General features: G+C 44.8%; 1 protein-coding gene across 1 annotated transcript in view; it reads left to right on the top strand.

Annotated features, from left to right (window-relative positions):
* Positions 1-20,612, top strand: part of LOC141167394 (very-long-chain 3-oxoacyl-CoA reductase-like) — an 80,489-nt gene extending 59,877 nt beyond the window's left edge. Inside the window, exons 10-12 of the mRNA XM_073654801.1 lie at positions 2,036-2,101; positions 20,260-20,409; positions 20,493-20,612. Coding sequence (XP_073510902.1) covers positions 2,036-2,101; positions 20,260-20,409; positions 20,493-20,612 — 336 coding nt within the window. The remainder of the gene's footprint in view (positions 1-2,035; positions 2,102-20,259; positions 20,410-20,492) is intronic.
* The last annotated feature ends 1,887 nt before the right edge of the window (positions 20,613-22,499 follow it).

The following is a 22,499-nucleotide window of genomic DNA, read 5'->3' as shown; positions in this document are numbered from 1 at the left end:
GTGAGTCATGGGGAAAGCAAAAGAATTGTCAACGGATCTACGGGAAAAGGTAGTTGAACTGTATAACACAGGAAAGGGATACAAAAAAATATCCAAGGAACTGATAATGCCAGTCAGCAGCGTTCAAACTGTGATTAACAAATGGAAAATCAGGGGCTCTGTAAAAACCAAACTATGGTCAGGTAGCTCAACAAAAATTTCGGCCACAACTGCCAGGAAAATTTTTCGGGATGCAAAGAAAAACCCACAAATAACATCATCTGAAATTCAAGACTCTCTAAAAACTAGCAGTGTGGCTGTTTCAAGATGCACAATAAGGAGGAACTTGAAGAAAAATGGGCTGCATGGTCGAGTCGCCAGAAGAAAGCCATTACTGCGCAAATGCCACAAAGTATCTCGCCTACAATACGCCAAACAGCACAGAGACAAGCCTCAAATCTTCTGGAACAAGGTAATTTGGAGTGATGAGACCAAAATTGAACTTTTTGGCCACAACCATAAACGTTACATTTGGAGAGAGGTCAACAAGGCCAATGATGAAAGGAACATCATTCCTACAGTAAAGCATGGAGGTGGATCGCTGATGTTTTGGGGATGTGTGAGCTACAAAGGCACAGGAAACTTGGTAAAAGTTGAAGGAAAGATGAATTCAGCACGTTATCAGCAAATACTGGAGGCAAATTTGCACTCATCAGCCCAGAAGCTGTGGATGGGACGTACTTGGACGTTCCAACATGACAACGACCCAAAACACAAGGCCAAGTCGACCTGTCATTGGCTACAGCAGAACAAAGTGAAGGTTCTGGAGTGGCCATCTCAGTCTCCTGACCTCAATATCATTGAGCCACTCTGGGGAGATCTCAAGCGCGCAGTTCATGCTAGACAGCCCAGGAATTTACAGGAACTGGAGGCTTTTTGCCAACAAGAATGGGCAGCTTTACCATCTGAGAAATTAAAGAACCTCATCCACAACTACCACAAAAGACTTCAAGCTGTCATTGATGTTAGAGGGGGCAATACACTGTATTAAGAACTGGGGTATGCAAACTTTTGATCAGGGTCATTTGGATGTTTTTGATTGTCATTAAGATTTAAAAATAGAAAACACAGTAGTTTGACAATAAATGGCTTCACCCAACCAATAACCATGAGTGGAGAAATTTTTTTTTGTTATCATTCATATTCTCTGAAGCAAGGCCAAGAAAGGAAAAATTCCGCCTGGGTGTGTAAACTTTTGAGCACAACTGTACATACATGCTGTTTAATAATTTGTTCAAAGATCTTTCCTGGTATAGAAGTAAGGCTCACAGGCCTGTAATTACCTGGTATAGAAGTAAGGCTCACTGGCCTATAATTACCTGGTATAGAAGTAAGGCTCACTGGCCTATAATTTCCTGGTATAGTAGTAAGGCTCACTGGCCTGTAATTTGCTGGTTCCATCTTCTTTCTTTTTTTGAAGATAGGGAAACTTGCCCTTCTCCAATCTTCAGGAACTTCTCCTCCTGTTCTCCAGGGTTTTTGCTGCTGCATCACACTGTTGACTCATGTGCAGTCTGTGATTTATTAGTATACCGAAGTCTTTTTTATTACTGTAATATCATCATCATCATCACTGCAACTCCCATCATTATCATCATCACTGTAACTCCCAACATCACTCTCATCGTCATCACTGTAAAGCCCAACATTACTCTCATCATCATCACTGCAACCCCCAACATCACTGTCATCATCATCATTGCAACCCCCAACATCAGTATCATCATCATCAGCAGCACTGCAACCCCCAGCATCACTGTCATCATCACTGCAATCCCAATCATCACTGCCGTCATCATCACAGCAGCTCTCAACTTCACTGTCACCATCATCATCACTGCAACCCCCAACATCACTATCATCATCACTGCAAGCCCCAACATCACTGTCATCATCACTGCAACCCCCAACATCACTGGCATAATTAAAACTAATTCCCAGTGTCACCATCACTGTTATTGTTACTTTGACTATTACTCTCATTTCTCTTTTTCAGGCCTTCCTGAACTTTTTCTCGCGCTCGCTGTACACTGAGTACAGATCTGATGGGATTATAGTTCAGGTACCAGTCCCCGAATCCTCCCCCATACTTCCTATGTCCTGGACCCCCGGATGTGGGGTTCTGTCAGCTCGGACGTCCTCCTGGACTCCCACTCTTCTATAATCTGCAGTAATAATGAGTATTATATTCCACACACATCCAGAGCTGCAGTCACAATGCAGCTGAATGCTTCCAACTGCCAGACAAGTCTACATGCTTCTGCCCCCCACTGGGCATTCCCTACACTGCTCACTATGGGAATTACAGGAGTATGTGCAAACAGAGCTGACAGCAGAGAGGTGACCGCAGCTCTGGAGGTGACTGGAGGATACGACATGATGTAACAGCAGAATAGTGACTGCAGCTCTTGAGGTGACTGGAAGATAAGACTTGATGTAATGGCAAAATAGTGATTACAGCTCTAGAGGTGACTAGAGTGTCAAGGATAACAGCCTGGGGGGTCGCGCAGATCTCATCGCTGACACCAGTTTGTCAGGAAACGCAACTCTGCTGCCTCCCGTCGTCAGGACACCATTGGCTGACAAGTGTTGGACGAGGTCGTGACTGCTTCCACTACTAGGCCGGTTATTGGGGAAGTCACAGTGAGCGTATGGTATGTACACCTCCAATTCCAACGCATGGAAATTGTATATACCCACTGTATGTTCACTGCCAACTCCACAATAACAAAAAGAACTACAGAGCTGTTAAATTTTATATATTTCATCCAGAAAGCTAGGCAGTGTTTATAAAACTATACAAAGATGATACAAAATGGGAACAAAACACTACAATATATACAAATAACGTAAAATAAAAAGGAATAACAAAAGAGAATTACTAAACCTGATGTTGCAGTGATGCCTCTGTGGCGCCCCTGCGGGTTCATTTGCCACAGAGGTACTGCATCTCACCCAGAGGTGTGGTACCCCACTCTCAGGTAAGGATAGAGTACTGCCCGGGACCCACACACTTGCATCCATTACACTCCACTTCAGACGGAAGGGCGAGATTGCTCCTAAGGGAGAGCACAGTCCCTGGTCCCTAGCTGGAGTGTGGAACCATGTAGTGGGTGTGGGTGGAGGAAGAAGCACAGGGGAGAACTTGAGAAGGAGGAGTATATAAAGAGGGAACCATCTTGGAAGAGGGAGTTGAGACCAGTCAGACAGAGGAGAAGGAGTGGGAGCAGGAGCTCTGTAGGAGCTCTGATCAGAGAAGTGGGCCTAGAGTGAGAGGCCCAGGAGGAAAGACTGAGAAAGGAAGGGAGCAGAGGAAGGCTCCAGAAGTGAGGGGATCTCAGGGGCATGGGAAGTGCGGATGCCACCCATGCGCCCGAATCTGCAGGAACGTGGAGGGATCAGGCCGTAAAGGGGACCAGCCCCTAACTAGTGGAGAAATACAAGGCTCAGCTAGAAACCGGAGGCTTCTGTATTTTCAGGGTGCAGCTGCTCACAACCGCAACTACATCGCTAAAATGGTAGCCAAATAGGATTCAGGGGACTGCAGGTTGCTCGCCAAAATCTGAAGTTACCGGCTTGGGACACTGGTTGCGAGGCGCAGGTCAGGAGGGTGAGAGCCAGCGCAGGAAGACGACCGAGGAAGGCACACAGAATGGGGTCCCGTTATGTACTCCAAAAATACCTGAGGGATTGCTGAAACCCTTCCTTGTTAAACACAGGACGGCGTGGGAGGTTACCCTTGTCCTGGTAGCCTGGAGCTCAACAACTGTGAGTAAACCTTGAAGACTTCACCCCACTGTGTCCTAGAATTATTATCTGCACCATCCCCTGCACCACTCTACACAGCAACATCTACCTCATTAATCATCACTGAACCGCCCTTAAGCTTAGCTCTACCTGTGGAGAGCTGAACCAACTCTGCTGCGTCACCATCAGCTGCAGAGGACCTGCTCCGCAGCGGCGGCTCCATATAGCCACATACCACAGGTGGCATCACGAACATTTAACTATAAAAAAACTATAATCCCCTTTCATTAATTCCTTTCATTGACCGCCCTGGGTCACGGACCGGGTCACTGCCACTGTGACATCCCCTGCACCGACCGTCCCGGCACTGAGTACTCCACAGCCCAGGTTGGCTTGTCACCTTTTATCTTTATGGAGGGAAGCACTCTGATTGGGAAAATGGGACACTCTCACTGCGAACTATGTCTTCCAGAATGAACAATGACAGAAACCCAAACTCTGCTTTTTATTAGATCTAGGTTACGCCCATATCTCTCCCCTTGGTGAGCTTATGTAGAGGTTGGTTGTGTTGTGTAGTAGGTCTTTTAGAAGTTTATGAGATTCAAAACTTTTAGGATATCTTCACACCTGGAGGTCCCAGGCAGAAGATATTGTCATCATGTTTCCTATTGCGATTTTACCTTTCTATAGAGATGAAGCATGGCATAAATAGCCTCAGACCAATATTAAGTTGGAGGGGTTAGAATGGTATTATGATGATGGGAGTGAATGCATTATGTTCGTCCTTTCGCTATGACACTGAAAATATTTCTTCCATAAATATTGGATTGATGCAAACCCCAATATTCATCATTGACCACTGGCTCTAAAGTGTTTCAGAACAGTGCTTTGATCAGCGGAAGATCCCGTACTTATCCGCCTCTAAGTAAACAAACCTCCAAGCTCAATGTATGTTGTAATTACCTTGTCATTGAAGGAGGTCACTACTTCAATGGAAGTTGAGGTGTCATTTCTCTCTCACTTCCCAGTTATAATTAATCCCATATGTTCAATGTGAGGGTGATATGTCCCCTGTCCAGAGATGTCTTTATAGATTTTTTATTTTTCTCTATGATATGGAAGACAAGATGTAACAGCAGAATAGTGTCTGTAGCTCTGGATGTGACTGGAGTAAAAGACATGATGTAATTGTAAAGTAGTGATTGCAGCTCTGGAGTTGACTGGAAGATAAGATACGATCTAATGTCAAATAGTGGTTGCAGATCTGGAGGTGACTTGAAGATAAGACATGATGTAAATGGAAGAACAGTGACTGAAGCTCTGGAGGTGACTGGAGGATAAGACATGATGTAACAGCAGAATAGCGACTGCAGCTCTGAATGTGACTGCAGGATAAGACATAATGTAACAGCAGAATAGTGACTGCAGCTCTGGAGGTGACTGGAGGATAAGACATGATGTAACAGCAGAATAGCGACTGCAGCTCTGAATATGACTGCAGGATAAGACATGATGTAACAGCAGAATAGTGACTGCAGCTCTGGAGGTGACTGGAGGATAAGACATGATGTAACAGCAGAATAGTGACTGCGGCTCTGGATGTGACTGGACGATAAGACATGATGTAACAGCAGAATAGTGACAGCAGCTCTGGATGTGACTGGAGTAAAAGACATGATGTAATTGTAAAGTAGTGATTGCAGCTCTGGAGTTGACTGGAAGATAAGATACGATCTAATGTCAAATAGTGGTTGCAGATCTGGAGGTGACTTGAAGATAAGACATGATGTAAATGGAAGAACAGTGACTGAAGCTCTGGAGGTGACTGGAGGATAAGACATGATGTAACAGCAGAATAGCGACTGCAGCTCTGAATGTGACTGCAGGATAAGACATAATGTAACAGCAGTATAGTGACTGCAGCTCTGGAGGTGACTGGAGGATAAGACTTGATGTAACAGCAGAATAGCGACTGCAGCTCTGAATGTGACTGCAGGATAAGACATGATGTAACAGCAGAATAGTGACTGCAGCTCTGGAGGTGACTGGAGGATAAGACATGATGTAACAGAAGAATAATGACCACAGCTTTGGAGGTGACTGGAGGACAAGGCATGATGTAACAGCAGCATAGTGTCTGCAGCTTTGGGTATGACTGGAGTATGCAGAGGTGTAGCTAGTGGTTTGGTTCAGGGGTGCGAAACTTCTGAGTGGACCCCTAATCAGGTAACCCTGATTACAACTATAGTGGTGCACCCTAATTGTGGGCAAAGGGGAACCTCAGCAGATGACCGCGCTGTTACTAAACAAAATCTCTGTACAAAGACCAGCACTGATATTACCGCCATATGGTGACCATATAGTGGTAGATACCGGTGCTGCAGAACATGTAAGAGATTACAGCACAGTTATAGATAATGACTTTACAGCTGATGTTCTTTCTTATGGAGTCGTTCAGTTTTCCTGTCTTCTCCATCTGGCCCAGACCGACACGACAACCTCTCCAGCTAGGACTCGTCTTCAGAGATTACAACAAAGACACATCTGACTCCTCACATTTCAATCACCGTCCACATCTGTCCCCAACCTGCACAAACTCCTCATCCTGCTGATACCCCAACACTGAACCCTTGCTGCCGTATGTGTCCCTATTACTGCTCCTGATGTGTGCCCTCTAGATGGTAAAATAACCCTCTAAAATATTGTAATGCCGTGTGCAGGTGCCCTAGAAAACAGTGCCCACAATTTGCCCCGTAGAAAATAATAATGCCCCCTGTGTGCCCCTTTGACAGTTACAATAACCCGAGTTCCCGTATAACTATAAGAGCCCACTTAACATTTAAAGAAGTTGTACAATACTTTATATCCCCCCCCCCCAATGTATTCCCCCGGGGCCCCTAAGACTTTTTGTAAATACCTTATGTTGCAGATAATGCCTGTGAGCGGAGCTATCGGTGGCTGCTCACAGGCATCACGTGACCCCGCGCTGATGTCACGACAAGTGAAGCGTGACTCGGCACAGGGGATACATTAGGGAGGTAATATAAAGTAGTGTACAACCCCTTTAATAATGTCCCGAATCTCCCCCCTGTACAGCTCCCCTATACACAGCATAATGCACTCCCCATAGTCCTCCATATAGTATAATGCACAGCCCATAGTCATCCATGTAGTATAATACATAGCCCATAGTCCTCCATACAGTATAATGCACTCCCCATAGTCCTCCATATAGTATAATGCACTCCCCAAAGTCCTCCATATAGTATTATGCACTTCCCATAGTCCTCCATACAGTATAATACACTCCCCATAGTCCTCTATAAAGTATAATGCACTCCCCATAGTCCTCCATACAGTATTATGCACTCCCCATAGCCTTCCATACAGTATAATGCACTCCCCATAGTCCTCCATATAATAGAATGCACTCCCATAGTTCTCCATACAGTATAATGCACCCCCCATGGTTCACCATAAAGTATAATGCACTCTCCATAGTCCTCCATACCGTATAATGCACTCCACGTAGTCCTCCATACAGTATAATGCACTCCACGTAGTCCTCCATACAGTATATGCACTCCCCATAGTCCTCCGTATACTATAATACACGCCCCATACTCCTCCATATAGTATAATGCACTCCCCATAGTCCTCCATATAGTAGAATGCACCCCCATAGTCCTCCATACAGTATAATGCACTCCCCATGGTTCACCATAAAGTATAATGCACTCTCCAAAGTCCTCCATACTGCATAATGCACTCCACGTAGTCCTCCAGTCCTCCATACAGAATAATGCACTCCACGTACTCCGCCATACAGTATAATGCACTCCCCATAGTCCTCCGTATAGTATAATACACTCCCCATATACCTCCATATAGTATAATGCTCTCCACATAGTCCTCCATACAGTATAATGCACTCCCCATAGTCCTCCATGCAGTATATTGCACTCTCCATAGTCCTCCATATAGTATAATGCACTCCCCATAGTCCTCCATACAGTATAATGCACTCCCCATATTCCTCCATATAGTATTATTCACTCCCCATAGTCCTCCATACAGTATAATACACTCCCCATAGTCCTCCATATAGTATACTGCACTCCCCATAGTCCTCCATATAGTACACTGCACTCCCCACAGTCCCCCATGTAGTATACTGCACGCCCCATAGTCCTCTATATAGTATACTGCACTCCCCATAGTCCTCCATATAGTATACTGCACTCGCCATAGTCCTCCATATAGTATACTGCACTCCCCATAGTCCTCCATATAGTATACTGCACTCCCCATAGTCCTCCATATAGTATACTGCACAGCCCATAGTCCTCCATATAGTATACTGCACTCCCCATAGTCCTCCATATAGTATACTGCACTCCCCATAGTCATCCATATAGTATACTGCACTCCCCATAGTCCTATATGTAGTATACTGCACTCCCTATAGTCCTCCATGTAGTATACTGCACTCCCCATAGTCCTCCATATAGTATACTGCACTCCCCATAGTCCTCCGTATGGTATAAAACACTTCCCATACTCCTCCATATAGTATAATGCACTCCCCATACTCCTCCGTATAGTAGAATGCACTCCCATAGTCCACCATACAGTATAATGCACTCCCCATGGTTCACCATAAAGTATAATGCACTCTCCATAGTCCTCCATAGTGTATAATGCACTCCACGAAGTCCTCCATACAGTATAATGCACTCCACGTACTCCGCCATACAGTATAATGCACTCCCCATAGTCCTCCGTATAGAATAATACACTCCCCATACTCCTCCATATAGTATAATGCACTCCTCATAGTCCTCCATATAGTATAATGCTCTCCACATAGTCCTCCATACAGTATAATGCACTCCCCATAGTCCTCCATGCAGTATAATGCTCTCCCCATAGTCCTCCATACAGTATATTGCACTCTCCATAGTCCTCCCTATAGTATAATGCACTCCCCATAGTCCTCCATACAGTATAATGCACTCCCCATATTCCTCCATATAGTATTATTCACTCCCCATAGTCCTCCATACAGTATAATGCACTCCCCATAGTCGTCAATACAGTATAATACACTCCACATAGTTCTCCATATAGTATAATGCACTCCCCATAGTCCTCCATATAGTATACTGCACTCCCTATAGTCCTCCATATAGTATACTGCACTCGCCATAGTCCTCCATATAGTAAACTGCACTCCCCATAGTCCTCTATATAGTATACTGCACTCCCCATAGTCCTCCATATAGTATACTGCACTAACCATAGTCCTCCATATAGTATACTGCACTCCGCATAGTCCTCCATATAGTATACTGCACTCCCCATAGTCCTCCATATAGTATACTGCACTCCCCATAGTCCTCCATATAGTATACTGCACTCCCCATAGTCCTCCATATAGTATACTGCACTCCTCATAGTCCACTATATAGTATACCGCACTCCCCAGAGTCCTCCATATAGTATACTGCACTCCCCATAGTTCTCCATATAGTTTACTGCACTCCCCATAGGTCTCCATATAGTATACTGCACTCCCCATAGTTCTCCATATAGTATACTGCATTCCCCATAGTCCTCCATATAGTATACTGCACAGCCCATAGTCCTCCATATAGTATACTGCACTTCCCATAGTCCTCCATATAGTAAACTGCACTCCCCATAGTCCTCTATATAGTATACTGCACTCCCGATAGTCCTCCATATACTATATTGCACTCCCGATAGTCCTCCATATAGTATACTGCACTCCCCATAGTCCTCCATATAGTATACTGCACTCCCCATAGTCCTCTATATAGTATACTGCACTCCCCATAGTCCTCCATATAGTATAATACACTCCACAGTCCTCCATATAATATAATGCTCTCCCCATTGTCTTCCATATAATATACTGCACTCACCATAGTCCTCCATATAGTATACTGCACTCCCCATAGTCCTCCATATAGTATACTGCACTCCACATAGTCCTCCATATAGTATAATTCACTTCCATAGTCCTCCATAGACCATACAGTATAATGCACCTCATAGTCTTCCATACAGTATAATACACTCCCCATAGTCCTCCATACAGTATAATGCACTCCCCATAGTCCTCCATATAGTATACTCCACAGGCCATAGTCCTCCATATAGTATACTGCACTCCCCATAGTCCTCCATATAGTATACTGCACTCCCCATAGTCCTCCATATAGTATACTGCACTCCCCATAGTCCTCCATATAGTATACTGCACTCCCCATAGTCCTCCATATAGTATACTGCACTCCCCATAGTCCTCCATATAGTATACTGCACTCCCCATAGTCCTCCATATAGTATAATGCACTCCACAGTCCTCCATATAGTATAATGCACTCCCCATAGTCTTCATATAGTATACTGCACTCCTCATAGTCCTCCATATAGTATACTGCACTCCGCATAGTCCTCCATATAGTATACTGCACTCCCCATAGTCCTCCATATAGTATAATTCACTTCCATAGTCCTCCATAGACCATACAGTATAATGCACCTCATAGTCTTCCATACAGTATAATACACTCCCCATAGTCCTCCATACAGTATAATGCACTCCCCATAGTCCTCCATATAGTATACTGCACAGCCCATAGTCCTCCATATAGTATACTGCACTCCCCAGTCCTCCATATAGTATACTGCACTCTCCATACTCCTCTATATAGTATACTGCACTCCCCATAGTCCTCCGTATAGTAAAAAACACTCCACACTCCTCCATATAGTATAATACACTCCCCATTATCTTTCATATAGTATACTGCACTCCCCATAGTCCTCCATATAGTATACTGCACTCCCTATAGTCCTCCATATAGTATTCTGCACTCCCCATAGTCCTCCATATAGTATAATTCACTTCCATAGTCCTCAATAGACCATACAGTATAATGCACCTCAGTCTTCCATACAGTATAATACACTCCCCAAAGTCCTCCATACAGTATAATGCACCCCCCCCCACAGTCCTCCATATAGTATAATTGACTCCACATAGACCTACATACAGTATATTGCACTCCCCATAGTCCTCCATACAGTATAATGTACTCCCCATAGTGCTCCATACAATATAATGCACCCACATAGTCCTCCATACAGTATAATTCACTCCCATAGTCCTCCATAGACCATACAGTATAATGCACCCCAAAGTCCTCCATACCGTATAATAATTTAATACACTTTGCATAGTCCTCCATACAGTATAATGCACCCTCCAAAGTCCTCCATATAGTATAATTGATCCCCATAGTCCTCCATACAGTATAATGCACTCCCCATAGTCCTCTATATAGTATAATGCACTCCCCATAGTCCTCCATATAGAATACTGCACTCCCCATAGTCCTCCATATAGTATACTGCACTCCCCATAGTCCTCCATATAGTATACTGCACTCCCCATAGTCCTCCGTATAGTATAATGCACTCCACAGTCCTCCATATAGTATAATGCACTCCCCATACTCTTCCATATGGTATACTGCACTCCCCATAGTCCTCCATATAGTATACTGCACTCCCCATAGTCCTCCATATAGTATACTGCACTCCCCATAGTCCTCCATATAGTATACTGCACTCCCCATAGTCCTCCATATAGTATACTGCACTCCCCATAGTCCTCCATATTGTATACTGCACTCCCCATAGTCCTCTATATAGTATACTGCATTCCCCATAGTCTTCTATATAGTATACTGCACTCCCCATAGTCCTCCATATAGTATACTGCACTCCCCATAGTCCTCCATATAGTATACTGCACTCCCCATAGTCCTCCATATAGTATACTGCACTCCCCATAGTCCTGCGCATATAATTATCCACTCCCCATACTCCTCCATATTGTATAATGCACTCCCCATAGTCCTCCATATAGTAGAATGTACCCCCATAGTCCTCCATACTGTATAATGCACTCCATGTAGTCCTCCATACAGTATAATGCACTCCACGTACTCCGCCATACAGTATAATGCACTCCCCATAGTCCCCCGTATAGTATAATACACTCCCAATACTCCTCCATATAATATAATGCACTCCCCATAGTCCTCCATATAGTATAATGCTCTACACATAGGCCTCCATGCAGTATAATGCTCTCCCCAGAGTCCTCCATACAGTATATTGCACTCTCCATAGTCCTCCATATAGTCTACTGCACTCCCCATAGTCATCCATATAGTATACTGCACTCCCCATAGTCCTCCATATAGTATACTGCACTCCCCATAGTCCTCCATATAGTATACTGCACTCCCCATAGTCCTCCATATAATATACTGCACTCCCCATAGTCCTCCATATAGTATACTGCACAGCCCATAGTCCTCCATATAGTATACTGCACTCCCCATAGTCCTCCTTATAGTATACTGCACTCCCCATAGTCCTCCATATAGTATACTGCACTCCCCTTAGTCCTCCATATAGTATACTGCACTCCCCATAGTCCTCCATATAGTATATAGCACTCCCCATAGTCCTCTATATAGTACACTGCACTCCCCATAGTCCTCCACATAGTATACTGCACTCCACATAGTACTCCATATAGTATACTGCACTCCCCATAGTCCTCCATATAGTATACTGCACTCCCCATAGTCCTCCATATAGTATACTGCTCTCCCCATAGTCCTCTATATAGTATACTGCACTCCCCATAGTCCTCCATATAGTATAATGCACTCCACAGTCCTCCATATAGTATAATGCACTCCCCATTGTCTTCCATATAGTATACTGCACTCCCCATAGTCCTCCATATAGTATACTGCACTCCCCATAGTCCTCCATATAGTATAATGCACTCCACAGTCCTCCATATAGTATAATGCACTCCCCATAGTCTTCCATATAGTATACTGCACTCCCCGTAGTCCTCCATATAGTATACTGCACTCCCCATAGTCCTACATATAGTATACTGCACTCCACAAAGTTCTCCATATAGTATAATTCACTTCCATAGTCCTACATAGACCATACACTATAATGCACCTCATAGTCTTACATACAGTATAATACACTCCCCATAGTCCTCCGTACAGTATAATGCACCCCCCCATAGTCCTCCATATAGCATAATTGACTCCTCATAGTCCTCCATACAGTATATTGCACTCCCCATAGTCCTCCATACAATATAATGTACTCCCATAGTCCTCCATACAGTATAATGCACCCACATAGTCCTCCATACAGTATAATTCACTCCCATAGTCCTCCATAGACCATACAGTATAATGCACTCCATAGTCCTCCATACAGTATAATAATTTAATACACTTCGCATAGTCCTCCATACAGTATAATGCACCCCCCATAGTCCTCCATATAGTATAATTGATCCTCATAGTCCTCCATACAGTATAATGCACTCCCACTAGTCCTCCATACAGTATAATGCACTCCCCGTAGTCCTCCATATAGTATAATGCACTCCCTATAGTCCTCCATATAGTATACTGCTCTCCCCATAGTCCTCCATATAGTATACTGCACTCCGCATAGTACTCCATATAGTATACTGCACTCCCCATAGTCCTCCGTATAGTATAATGCACTCCCCATAGTCTTCCATATAGTGTACTGCACTCCACATAGTCCTCCATATAGTATACTGCAGTCCTCATAGTCCTTCATATAGTATACTGCACTCCCCATAGTCCTCCATACAGTATAATGCACTCTGCATAGTCCTCCATATAATATAATGAACACCCCATAGTCCTCCATACAGTATAATGCACTCTGCATAGTCCTCCATATAGTATACTGCACTTCCCATAGTCCTCCATATAGTATAATGCACACTCCATAGTCTTCCATATAGTATACTACACTCCCCATAGTCCTCCATATAGTATAATGCACACCCCATAGTCCTCCATATAGTATACTGCACAACCCTTAGTCCTCCGTATAGTATAATGCACTCCCCATAGTCCTCCATATAGTATACTGCACTCCCCATAGTCCTTCATATAGTATACTGTACACCCCATATTCCTACATATAGTATACTGCACAGCCCATAGTCCTCCATATAGTATAATGCACTCCCCATAGTCCTCCATGTAGTAAGCTGCACACCCCATAGTCCTCCATATAGTATACTGCACAGCCCATAGTAATCCATATAGTATAATGCACTCCCCATAGTCCTCCATATGGTATACTACACTCCCCATAGTCCTCCATATAGAATACTGCACTCCACACAGTCCCCCATATAGTATAATGCACTCCCCATAGTCCTCCATATAGTGTAATGCACTCCCCATAGTCCTCCATATAGTATACTGCACTCCCCATAGTACTCCATACAGTATAATGCACTCTGCATAGTCCTCCATATAGTATACTGCACTCCCCATAGTCCTCCATATAGTATAATGCACACTCCATAGTCTTCCATATAGTATACTGCACTCCCCATAGTCCTCCATATAGTATACTGCTCTCCCCATAGTCCTCCATATAGTATACTGCACAGCCCATAGTTCTCCATATAGTATACTGCACAGCCCATAGTCCTCCATATAGTATAATGCACTCCCTATAGTCCTCCATGTAGTATACTGCACACCCCATAGTCTTCCATATAGTATACTGCACTCCCCATTGTCTTCCATATAGTATACTGCACTCCCCATAGTCCTCCATATAGTATACTGCACACCCCATAGTTCTCCATATAGTATACTGCACAACCCATAGTCCTCCATATAGTATAATGCACTCCCCATAGTCCTCCATATAGTATACTGCACACCCCATAGTTCTTCATATAGTATACTGCACAGCCCATAGTCCTCCATATAGTATACTGCACAACACATAGTCCTCCATATAGTATAATGCACTCCCCATAGTCCTCCATATAGCATAATTGACTCCTCATAGTCCTCCATACAGTATATTGCACTCCCCATAGTCCTCCATACAATATAATGTACTCCCATAGTCCTCCATACAGTATAATGCACCCACATAGTCCTCCATACAGTATAATTCACTCCCATAGTCCTCCATAGACCATACAGTATAATGCACTCCATAGTCCTCCATACAGTATAATAATTTAATACACTTCGCATAGTCCTCCATACAGTATAATGCACCCTCCATAGTCCTCCATATAGTTTAATTGATCCTCATAGTCCTCCATACAGTATATTGCACTCCCCATAGTCCTCCATGCAATATAATGTACTCCCATAGTCCTCCATACAGTATAATGCACCCACATAGTCCTCCATGCAGTATAATTCACTCCCATAGTCCTCCATAGACCATACAGTATAATGCACTCCATAGTCCTCCATACAGTATAATAATTTAATACACTTCGCATAGTCCTCCATACAGTATAATGCACCACCCATAGTCCTCCATATAGTATAATTGATCCTCATAGTCCTCCATACAGTATAATGCACTCCCACTAGTCCTTCATATAGTATAATACACTCCGCATAGTCCTCCATACAGTATAATGCACTCCCCATAGTCCTCCATACAGTATAATGCACTCCCCGTAGTCCTCCATATAGTATAATGCACTCCCTATAGTCCTCCATATAATATACTGCTCTCCCCATAGTCCTCCATGTAGTATACTGCACTCCCCATAGTACTCCATATAGTATACTGCACTCCCCATAGTCCTCCGTATAGTATAATGCACTCCCCATAGTCTTCCATATAGCATACTGCACTCCCCATAGTCCTCCATATAGTATACTGCAGTCCTCATAGTCCTTCATATAGTATACTGCACTCCCCATAGTCCTCCATACAGTATAATGCACTCTGCATAGTCCTCCATATAATATAATGAACACCCCATAGTCCTCCATACAGTATAATGCACTCTGCATAGTCCTCCATATAGTATACTGCACTCCCCATAGTCCTCCATATAGTAAAATGCACACTCCATAGTCTTCCATATAGTATACTGCACTCCCCATAGTCCTCCATGTAGTATAATGCACACCCCATAGTCCTCCATATAGTATACTGCACAACCCTTAGTCCTCCGTATAGTATAATGCACTCCCCATAGTCCTCCATATAGTATACTGCACTCCCCATAGTCCTTCATATAGTATACTGCACACCCCATAGTCCTCCATATAGTATACTGCACAGCCCAGAGTCCTGCATATAGTATAATGCACTCCTCATAGTCCTCCATGTAGTAAGCTGCACACCCCATAGTCCTCCATATAGTATACTGCACAGCCCATAGTAATCCATATAGTATAATGCACTCCCCATAGTCCTCCATATAGTATACTGCACACCCCATAGTCCTCCATATAGTATACTGCACAACCCATAGTCCTCCATATAGTATACTGCACTCCCCATAGTCCTCCATATAGTATACTGCACTCCTCATAGTCCTCCATATAGTATACTGCACTCCACATAGTCCTCCATATAGTATACTGCACACCCCATAGTCCTCCATATAGTATACTGCACAGCCCATAGTCCTCCATATAGTATACTGCACTCCCCATAGTCCTCCAAATAGTATACTGCACTCCCCATAGTCCTCCATATAGTATACTACACTCCCCATAGTCCTCCATATAGAATACTGCACTCCCCACAGTCCCCCATATAGTATAATGCACTCCCCATAGTACTCCATATAGTGTAATGCACTCCCCATAGTCCTCCATATAGTATACTGCACTCCCCATAGTCCTCCATACAGTATAATGCATCTGCATAGTCCTCCATATAGTATACTGCACTCCCCATAGTCCTCCATATAGTATAATGCACACTCCATAGTCTTCCATATAGTATACTGCACTCCCCATAGTCCTCCATATAGTATACAGCTCTCCCCATAGTCCTCCATATAGTATACTGCACACCCCATAGTTCTCTATATAGTATACTGCACAGCCCATAGTCCTCCATATAGTATAATGCACTCCCCATAGTCCTCCATGTAGTATACTGCACACCCCATAGTCCTCCATATAGTAAACTGCACTCCCCATTGTCTTCCATATAGTATACTGAACTCCCCATAGTCCTCCATATAGTATACTGCACACCCCATAGTTCTCCATATAGTATACTGCACAACCCATAGTCCTCCATATAGTATAATGCACTCCCCATAGTCCTCCATATAGTATACTGCACACCCCATAGTTCTCTATATAGTATACTGCACAGCCCATAGTCCTCCATATAGTATAATGCACTCCCCATAGTCCTCCATGTAGTATACTGCACACCCCATAGTCCTCCATATAGTAAACTGCACTCCCCATTGTCTTCCATATATTATACTGCACTCCCCATAGTCCTCCATATAGTATAATGCACTCCCCATAGTCCTCCATATAGTATACTGCACACCCCATAGTTCTCCGTATAGTATACTGCACTCCCCATAGTCCTCCATATAGTGTACTGCACAGCCCATAGTCCTCCATATAGTATACTGCACACCCCATAGTTCTCCATATAGTATACTGCACTCCCCATAGTCCTGCATATAGTATACTGCACACCACATAGTTCTCCATATAGTATACTGCACTCCCCATAGTACTCCATATAGTGTACTGCACACCCCATAATTCTCCATATAGTATACTGCACTCCCCATAGTCCTCCATGTAGTATACTGCACACCCCATAGTTCTCCATATAGTATACTGCACTCCCCATAGTCCTCCATATAGTATACTGCACTCCCCATAGTCCTGCATATAGTATACTGCACACCACATAGTTCTCCATATAGTATACTGCACTCCCCATAGTCCTCCATGTAGTATACTGCACACCCCATAGTTCTCCATATAGTATACTGCACTCCCCATAGTCCTCCATATAGTATACTGCACACCCCATAGTTCTCCATATAGTATACTGCACTCCCCATAGTCCTCCATATAGTATACTGCACACCCCATAGTCCTCCATATAGTATAATGCACTCCCCATAGTCCTCCATATAGTATACTGCACACCCCATAGTTCTCCATATAGTATACTGCACTCCCCATAGTCCTCCATATAGTATACTGCACAGCCCATAGTCCTCCATATAGTATACTGCACAGCCCATAGTCCTCCATATAGTATACTGCACTCCCCATAGTCCTCCATATAGTATACTGCACTCCCCATAGTCCTCCATATAGTATAATGCACTCCCCATAGTCCTCCGTATAGTATAATGCACAGCCCATAGTCCTCCATGTAGTATAACGCACAGCCCATAGTCATCCATGTAGTATAATGCACAGCCCATAGTCCTCCATATAGTATAATGCACAGCCCATAGTCCTCCATATAGTATAATGCACAGCCCATAGTCCTCCATAAGGAATAATGCACAGCCCATAGTCCTCCATATAGTATAATGCATAGCCCATAGTCCTCCATATAGTATAATGCACCCCCCATAGTCCTCCATATAGTATACTGCACCCCCCATAGTCCTCCATATAGTATAATGCACCCCCCATAGTCCTCCATATAGTATAATGCACAGCCCATAGTCCTCCATAAGGAATAATGCACAGCCCATAGTCCTCCATATAGTATAATGCACAGCCCATAGTCCTCCATATAGTATAATGCACCCCCCATAGTCCTCCATATAGTCTACTGCACTCCCCATAGTCCTCCATATAGTATACTGCACAGCCCATAGTCCTCCATATAGTATACTGCACAGCCCATAGTCCTCCATATAGTATAATGCACAGCCCATAGTCCTCCATATAGTATACTGCACCCCCCATAGACCTCCATATAGTATAATGCACCCCCCATAGTCCTCCATATAGTATAATGCACAGCCCATAGTCCTCAATAAGGAATAATGCACAGCCCATAGTCCTCCATATAGTATAATGCACAGCCCATAGTCCTCCATATAGTATAATGCACCCCCCATAGTCCTCCATATAGTCTACTGCACTCCCCATAGTCCTCCATATAGTATACTGCACAGCCCATAGTCCTCCATATAGTATACTGCACAGCCCATAGTCCTCCATATAGTATAATGCACAGCCCATAGTCCTCCATGTAGTATAATGCACAGCCCATAGTCCTCCATGTAGTATAATGCACAGCCCATAGTCCTCCATATAGTATACTGCACTCCCCTTAGTCCTCCATATAGTATAATGCACAGCCCATAGTCCTCCATATAGTATACTGCACTCCCCATAGTCCTCCATATAGTATACTGCACTCCCCATAGTCCTCCATATAATATACTGCACCCCCATAGTCCTCCATATAGTATACTGCACCCCCATAGTCATCCATATAGTATAATGCACAGCCCATAGTCCTCCATATAGTATAATGCACCCCCCATAGTACTCTATATAGTATAATGCACACCCCATAGTCCTCCATATAGTATACTGCACTCCCCATAGTCCTCCATATAGTATACTGCACTCCCCATAGTCCTCCATATAATATACTGCACCCCCATAGTCCTCCATATAGTATACTGCACCCCCATAGTCCTCCATATAGTATAATGCACAGCCCATAGTCCTCCATATAGTATAATGCACCCCCCATAGTCCTCCATATAGTATAATGCACAGCCCATAGTCCTCCATAAGGAATAATGCACAGCCCATAGTCATCCATATAGTATAATGCACACCCCATAGTCCTCCATATAGTATAATGCACCCCCCATAGTCCTCCATATAGTATAATGCACAGCCCATAGTCCTCCATATAGTATAATGCACCCCCCATAGTCCTCCATATAGTATAATGCACAGCCCATAGTCCTCCATAAGGAATAATGCACCCCCCATAGTCCTCCATATAGTATACTGCACTCCCCATAGTCCTCCATATAGTATACTGCACTCCCCATAGTCCTCCATATAGTATAATTCACTCCCTCGTTGCCCTGCTCCGGTCTCTGCAGTGAGCGCTCTGAAGCGTCCGCACATCTTAGCACAGCAGGTGCCATGTAGTGACGCCATCGCGCACGCTGCGCTGAGACGTCAGACACCGAGGGAGAATGATGGAGGTGGAAGCGTCAGTTGATGCTCCCTCTTTCATCATTGCTTTCAACTGTATCAGCACTCAGGATGCCGATACAGTTGACCTTGCAATGATGGGCGGGGTCCCGGTGGTCCCTCCTCCACCAACCCCCACCTGGCTCATCTAACTGTATCAGCGCACTGCTGCAGCTCTGGATGTGACTGGAGGATAAGACATGATGTAACAGCAGAATAGTGACTGCAGCTCTGGAGGTGACTGGAGTAAAAGACTATATACCAGTAAAGCACTGAATACAGGTACGGTGCAGCAGCTGTGACCTCCGCTCCTCTCTCCCCGCAGTCTGTTCTGCCGCACTTTGTGTCCACAAGTATGACGCTGAATGTGCAGCCCAACATTCTGGTGAAGTCCAGCGACGACTTTGTCCGGGAGGCTCTGAACACGGTGGGCTACACGCACCGCACCAACGGCTGCCTCTCCCACTGCGTCCAGGTACCAGACCACCCTCCCTGCATCCTGCTCCAACGCTGCGCTCCGGGGGTTCACTTACTTACAGCTGTCTTTTTTCTTTTCAGAGTTATTTCCTAGACCTGATACTGATGGAAACCTTCATGAATTCCCGAATTTGTCTCTTTATTGGCGGATGTGTCGTAAGCGGAATTGCCAAAATGATGAAAAACAGCAAAAGCCGTTAATAAATGATGAGGGAAGTCGTACAGTGTACTGCGCCTGTGTGCAAAATATACCGCCATACGGGGGAAATCAGGGGTACTGTGCGGTGTATATACAGGGGGAGATCAGGGGTACTGTGCGGTGTATATACAGGGGGAGATCAGGAGTACTGTGCGGTGTATATACAGGGGGAGATCAGGGGTACTGTGTGGTGTATATACAGGGAGGAGATCAGAGGTACTGTGCGGTGTATATACAGGGGGAGATCAGAGGTACTGTGCGGTGTATATACAGGGGGAGATCAGAGGTACTGTGCGGTGTATATACAGGGGGAGATCAGAGGTACTGTGCGGTGTATATACAGGGGGAGATCAGGAGTACTGTGCGGTGTATATACAGGGGGAGATCAGGAGTACTGTGCGGTGTATATACAGGGGGAGATCAGAGGTACTGTGCGGTGTATATACAGGGGGAGATCAGGGGTACTGTGCAGTGTATATACAGGGAGGAGATCAGAGGTACTGTGCTGTGCATATACAGGGGGAGATCAGGGGAAGTGTGCGGAGTATATACAGGAGGGGAATCAGGAGTACTGTGCGGTGTATATACAGGGAGGAGATCAGGAGTACTGTGTGCTGTATATACAGGGGGGAGATCAGGGGTACTGTGCGGTGTATATACAGGGGGAGATCAGAGGTACTGTGCAGTGAATATACAGGGAGGAGATCAGGAGTACTGTGCGGTGTATATACAGGGGGGAGATCAGGGGTACTGTGTGCTGTATATACAGGGGGGAGATCAGGGGTACTGTGCGGTGTATATACAGGGGGAGATCAGAGGTACTGTGCGGTGTATATACAGGGAGGAGATCAGGAGTACTGTGTGCTGTATATACAGGGGGGAGATCAGGGGTACTGTGCGGTGTATATACAGGGGGAGATCAGAGGTACTGTGCGGTGTATATACAGGGGGAGATCAGAGGTACTGTGCGGTGTATATACAGGGAGGAGATCAGGAGTACTGTGTGCTGTATATACAGGGGGGAGATCAGGGGTACTGTGCGGTGTATATACAGGGGGAGATCAGAGGTACTGTGCGGTGTATATACAGGGGGAGATCAGAGGTACTGTGCGGTGTATATACAGGGGGAGATCAGAGGTACTGTGCACTGTATATACAGGGAGGAGATCAGAGGTACTGTGCAGTGAATATACAGGGGGGAGATCAGAGGTACTGTGCAGTGAATATACAGGGAGGAGATCAGGAGTACTGTGCGGTGTATATACAGGGGGGAGATCAGGGGTACTGTGTGCTGTATATACAGGGGGGAGATCAGGGGTACTGTGCGGTGTATATACAGGGGGAGATCAGAGGTACTGTGCAGTGAATATACAGGGAGGAGATCAGGAGTACTGTGTGCTGTATATACAGGGGGGAGATCAGGGGTACTGTGCGGTGTATTTACAGGGGGAGATCAAGGGGACTGTGCTGTGTATATACAGGGGGAGATCAGAGGTACTGTGCGGTGTATATACAGGGGGAGATCAGGGGTACTGTGCGGTGTATATACAGGGGGAGATCAGAGGTACTGGGCGGTGTATATACAGGGGGAGATCAGAGGTACTGTGTGGTGTATATACAGGAGGGGAATCAGGGGTACTGTGCGGTGTATATACAGGAGGGGAATCAGGAGTACTGTGCGGTGTATATACAGGGGGGAGATCAGGGGTACTGTGCGGTGTATATACAGGGGGGAGATCAGGAGTACTGTGCGGTGTATATACAGGGGGGAGATCAGGGGTACTGTGTGGTGTATATACAGGGGGGAGATCAGAGGTACTGTGCGGTGTATATACAGGGGGGAGATCAGGAGTACTGTGCGGTGTATATACAGGGGGGGGATCAGGGGT

Source organism: Phyllobates terribilis, unplaced genomic scaffold (genome assembly GCF_046119375.1).
Source record: "Phyllobates terribilis strain yellow unplaced genomic scaffold, ASM4611937v1 Scaffold_11__3_contigs__length_659146591, whole genome shotgun sequence".
NCBI lineage: Eukaryota > Metazoa > Chordata > Amphibia > Anura > Dendrobatidae > Phyllobates > Phyllobates terribilis.
This window is presented reverse-complemented; position numbering and strand designations above follow the sequence as displayed.